General features: G+C 40.5%; 1 protein-coding gene across 1 annotated transcript in view; it reads left to right on the plus strand.

Annotated features, from left to right (window-relative positions):
• Nucleotides 1–5,397, plus strand: part of pacsin3 (protein kinase C and casein kinase substrate in neurons 3) — a 35,565-nt gene that overhangs the window by 20,389 nt on the left and 9,779 nt on the right. The window contains exons 5-8 of the mRNA XM_005751438.1: nt 214–218; nt 470–625; nt 1,772–1,947; nt 3,459–3,579. Of these exons, the coding sequence (XP_005751495.1) occupies nt 214–218; nt 470–625; nt 1,772–1,947; nt 3,459–3,579 (458 nt within the window). The remainder of the gene's footprint in view (nt 1–213; nt 219–469; nt 626–1,771; nt 1,948–3,458; nt 3,580–5,397) is intronic.

Genomic DNA, 5,397 nt, shown 5'->3' on the forward strand with positions numbered 1-5,397 from the left:
GGGGATCTCACAGCCACTTGCCATCTTCACAGTGACCATTGTGCATCAGGACCGAGATAAAATAGTGGAATCAGTCCACTATAAGTTTGGGACTACTGCAGACCCTCATAGACTGGAATTTAGCAATTCCTCTACAAAAAGGGACATAATTGGACTTAAATGCGAAATGGCAAGGTTGTGAATCACTAAAGTAAGTGCTTCTTTTGACTATAGTGTCGGTGAATAAACTTCCCTTCTTCTTTTTCCTTTTATAAGATTGTCGTATAAGATAACACAGTGGTTGAATGCAGCTATTACGTCATAGGTGATTGTATTTGAGGTAATATTATCACAGTTGTTGAATGGATGTGAGTGAGTCTGATATTACATCTGATGTGTCAATGAGGAGAGACGGGTACATTTTTGGAAAAAATTGAAGTTTAGTCTTTACTGAGTTTATAGCAAGTGTTTAACACGTGCTTGTGTCCAGGTGGAGTCAACTAAGAAGAGTTACCATCAGGCCAAGAAAGAGGAGTGGACGGCGGCTAACAGGGAGGCGCACGCCAAGGCTGACCCGACCAAGTCACAAGAGGAAGTTCGCAAATACACAACCCGGGTGGAGCGCTGCAACCAGGACACCGAGAAAGTACGATGCACACACACGTGAACACGTACATATAAACAGAGTCCCATACATAGCTCCTCTTGTACCAGTCTGGGTGTGTCTGACTCCAGAAAAACATACCTGTGTATGTTTTTTAACTTTGAAACATGACCGGACTTGTCTCCTCGACTTTCCACTTGTAACAAACCCAACGGTTGAGGAGTAGCTCCAGGACCCGGAGAGGAAAATGATCAACCAAACAACAAAAAAACGAAGGAAATCCTGAGACGTGTTCATTTAGTACGCACAGCGTTGTCAGGCAGCCAAGGACCTCTTGAGCAATGTTGATCTCAACAAGGAAATGAAATCCAATATCATTACTCATTCACAGCTTGAAGAAAAATACATCCAAAAAAGCCTTCAGTCTTCAATCACTTGTCTCAACCAGTCTCAGCGCCCCGTGTTGGTATCTGCTGTGTTTAATCACTGCACACTTTATGTAATCATTAAGATATTTAAACATTTTATTCAGTGGGTTCTTACAAGAGTTCACAGAAGAAGAAGACAGTCTTATTATGGTGGGTTCTAGTCAACAGCATGTTATCAGTGTAAATAATACTTACAAATGATGGAGAGCTGTTCATACTGTGTGCATAATAAAAAGAAACTCCCAGAATTCAGTTGGTCACTCTTGCACTCTTGACATTAAGTATTATTCAAAGTCTCTTAGATAAATCCGGAAATATGGAAAAGTTGAGTTCTTTTGTCACTTTGAATATTTTTTTATTACAGGAGAGGTCAACACCCTGTTCAGTTGTTCTTGTAGTTTGCTTTAGGATTTTAATTCATCTGAACTACACTGGAAGCTGATTTAAATCCATAAATAAAATAAAGTAATGTTAGATAAAATAAATTCACTTAAATGATTGAACAAAAATGCAATTCTGAATAAAGCTTGAAATGTCTCATTATTAAAATAAAATAAAACTACAACGAGCTTTATAGCTGCTTTCCAAAGGTTTTTATTCTGCTCTTTGGAACAGACAGTCTTGCACATATACTCGAAGCATGCAAGACACATGCACCTGAGTAAGACCATGAAGTGTAATTGAAATGGTGCATTTAACAAAACACACATTGGTGTACTACTACGCAGTAGCTCAGTGTGTGTGTGTGTGTTTACGGCAGGTAAAGGAGCGCTACTCCAAGGCCTTGGAGGAGCTGAACCGCTGTAACCCCCGCTACATGGAGGACATGGAGCAGGTGTTCGACTTAACCCAGGAGGCTGAGCGCAAGAGGCTGTGTTTCTTTAAAGATGTCCTGCTCGACATCCATACACACCTTGACCTATCCTCCAAAGACAGGTAAGGAAAAATCCACATGCTTGTATTTATTTATCCAAAATTACGTGGATCACGAATCAAGCGATCCATGACTCACAGCGAAGGCATGCAGAGCTGCGAAGGCACGGATGTCGGTCTGAACATGTGCGTATGTACACAGGGGTTAATGGAAAACTCTTGCTGTTGTCCATTAACTGTTGACCTCATATTTTATTTAAACAAGCAACTTTACCAATAATGGTTACCATGGCAAAGTCCAGCCAACTCTGTCCAAATATTGAGCAAATTAACCCTTGAAGAAACTGCTCTTTTGAAGAGCAGTTTCTCACTGTGTGAACGTATTTTTTAAACTCTGAGAGACTTCCTCTGGTATCCATGTATTTATTCCAGAGCACCGATATATATGTGTATATAAAACATTACTTAAGAAAGATTTGAGGAGTCGGAATGATCAAATAAAAAGCCTGAACACGTGTTTCTTTAGTCCCGCAGTGAGCATGTTTCCTGCAGCTACAATAAATATGAAATTGTATAATATCAAATAACTCACAGCCTTTACAGTATGCTTTCGTTTAAGCCTTTAGTGTTATGTCAGTTAGAGGCTGCAGACCACGTTGGATGATGAGTTAATTTATAAAGGACCAATGGGAATACTTTTTCACCCACCTCCTCCATGTGACACTAGTCAGTAAGGCTTTAAACATGGTGGGATAATATTCAACTACTGGTGCAAAAATCTGTGTTCACTAGATGGTTCGTCCTGGCACATATTACAGAGAGTGGAAAGAAAATCCCCCCAAAAAACCATGTTCCATCTCTGTGATAAGTTTGAGATCCTTTAGAGAAAAAAAAAAAAAATTAAAAAACACTTTGAGAGTGTGTCCGGGGGGGGAAAGCTGCCCTCTTACCAGCTGTTCCTTTGGAAGGTTGGATGTAGATGAAGAGATGTTGTTGTTGTTTTTTTTTCTTCATGTTATATCAGCTGGTATACAAACCAGCTCAGTGCTGATGAAGCTGATTAGAAAGTATGCAGCGTGTCTTATCTCAAATCCCACCTTTAAATGACGGCTCTAGGGTTCTCGATGCCCAGCCCTGTGAGTAAACAGGACCTATCAGGAACCTGCTACTGTAAATTCAAAATGCACTGTGTCGATTTTAATTCTCTCCATGTTCAACCAGCAAGTACAGTCTGTTGTTTTCTTTGACAACTGCTTCCTGCTTCAATAAGTAATCTTTTATGACTTTAGAAGGTCCCCAACTTGGAAACCTGTCTTTTCCTGATGAATAGAATTCAACTTTAATGTCATTGCACATGCACAGGTACAGGGCAACGAAATGCAGATTGCATCCATCCAGAAGTGCTTGGATGCAAACTGCATTTCGTTGCCCTGTACCTGTGCAGCATGAAGCAGGGTTAATGACAAGCGTCCCTAAGCATGCGTTACAGGGTGCAAAGTCAGATGAAAGATGGTCTGCAGATTGATGACAGAGTGTCAATCAATGTGATTATTCACTCCCTTTCTGTCCATTAGCTTCAAAGCCTTGTACCAGGACCTGGGCCAGACCATTCGTGCAGCCAACGAAACTGAAGACCTCAGATGGTGGAGGAACACCCACGGACCGGGCATGAGCATGAACTGGCCCCAGTTTGAGGTGTGAAAACACAAACTCTGTTCACCCTGTCGCGCATGAATTATTTTGTTTTGCTTTGTTTCTTTCTGTGCAGTCATCTACATCTGTGTGTGCGTTATCCGTGCTGTGGGAACGTAAATCTGTTGAAACGGTCACATTCAACAGGACTTGACCTCAGTTTGGTTAAATACTCATTATGTAAATATTGTAAATCATTAACTTTGAGTTTGAGGACTCCATTTAAAGTTGAGGAAATGATTCTTTTAGGGGTTGTTAAAGGACATTGTAGTGATTTGCATTGAATTCCCGAGGAGATGGAAACATGACTCTGTGTGTTTTAGGGGACGGACTGAATATTAAGCAGGGTTCCAGTGAAAGCCTCATTTTGTGACTGAAAGCTGAGTGGGGTTAGGAATGTCGAACACACACACACACACACACACACACACACACACACACACACACACACACAGATTAGTTGCTAGTGGAATGGAACTTGCACCTCAGTGCTGCAGACAGGACCAATAAATACAAATATTTACATATGGAAAAACACAAACAAAAGTGCAAATGATTGTTGTGCAGGAATTCAGATTAGAGTCTCAGGATTCTGTAGTCTGCTTAGCATATGTGACAAAATTGTTTTTTTTTTTGTTTGTTTGTTTGTTTTTTTTAATGAAACTACAGTTTCATGTAAATTCTTTTTCAAAAAACAAGAATAACCTAAAGGAAACTTTCTGAGTTTTTGTTTAATTTGCACAGCCAGGGTTACATGTCCAAAATTTTCTCCATGGTCCTGGGGTTTTGGCGTGAATTAAAGAAACTACGTACACTGTGTTTTCCCAGGCATGTTGTTTTTTCCCTTGGGATACTGTAATATTCTGCATACGCCCATAATAGTTACATTGTAAGAAAGGTAGATTGGCGTATTCTACAATACCCTAATTACAGAATATGATTCTTATCATACAAAGAAGAACCATCGTTTGGAGTATTTTAGTGGAAATGAAACAGTTACTCATTATTCCTTTCTTTTAAAAATAGAGTATACACCAATAAGACATAAAATTGTGTGGGTCCTTTTTTTTTTTTTCTGCCAAAGTAGCCCTGAAGGCGAGCAGTGGTATCTGCACCAAGATGTTAATAACAGATCCTGTTGTCCTGTAAGTTTTGAGGTTAGCCTCCATGCATCGTATAGTTTTGTCCAGCACATCCCACAGATCACCAATGGGACTGAGATCTGGGGAATTTGGAGGCCAAGTAAACACCTTAAACTCATTGTTGTGCTTCTCAAACCCTTCCTGAACCATTTTTGCTTTGTGGCAGAGTGCAGTATCCTGCTGAAAGAAGCCATCGGGGAATATTGTTTCCATAAAAGGCTGTAGATGCTCTGCAGCAATGCTTAGGTAGGTGGTACATGTGAAAGTAACATCCTTATGGATGGCAGGACCCAAGGTTTCCCAGCAGAACATTGTCCAAAGCATCACACTGCCTCTGCCAGCTTGCCTTCTTCACATACTGAATCCTGGTGCCAGGTGTTTCTCAGAACGAACATTAACTTTTGTGTCTTGGATTAGACCACATGGGCCGACCTTCTGGTCATACATCCATCCACCACTGTTTCTTTCTTGGACCACTTTTGATGGATACTAACTCCTGAAGACTGAGAACACACCATAAGAGCTGCAGTTTTGGAGATGCTGACCCAGTCATCTAGCCATCACAATTTAGTCCTTCTCAAACTCACTCAAATCCTTGTCCATTTTTCTTCTAACACTCAACTTTGAGGAAAAAATATTCACTTGTTCCCTAAAGTATCCCACCCACCAACAGGTGCCA

Source organism: Pundamilia nyererei, unplaced genomic scaffold (genome assembly GCF_000239375.1).
Source record: "Pundamilia nyererei isolate P.nyererei 1_Seehausen unplaced genomic scaffold, PunNye1.0 scaffold00310, whole genome shotgun sequence".
NCBI classification, from domain to species: Eukaryota; Metazoa; Chordata; class Actinopteri; order Cichliformes; family Cichlidae; genus Pundamilia; species Pundamilia nyererei.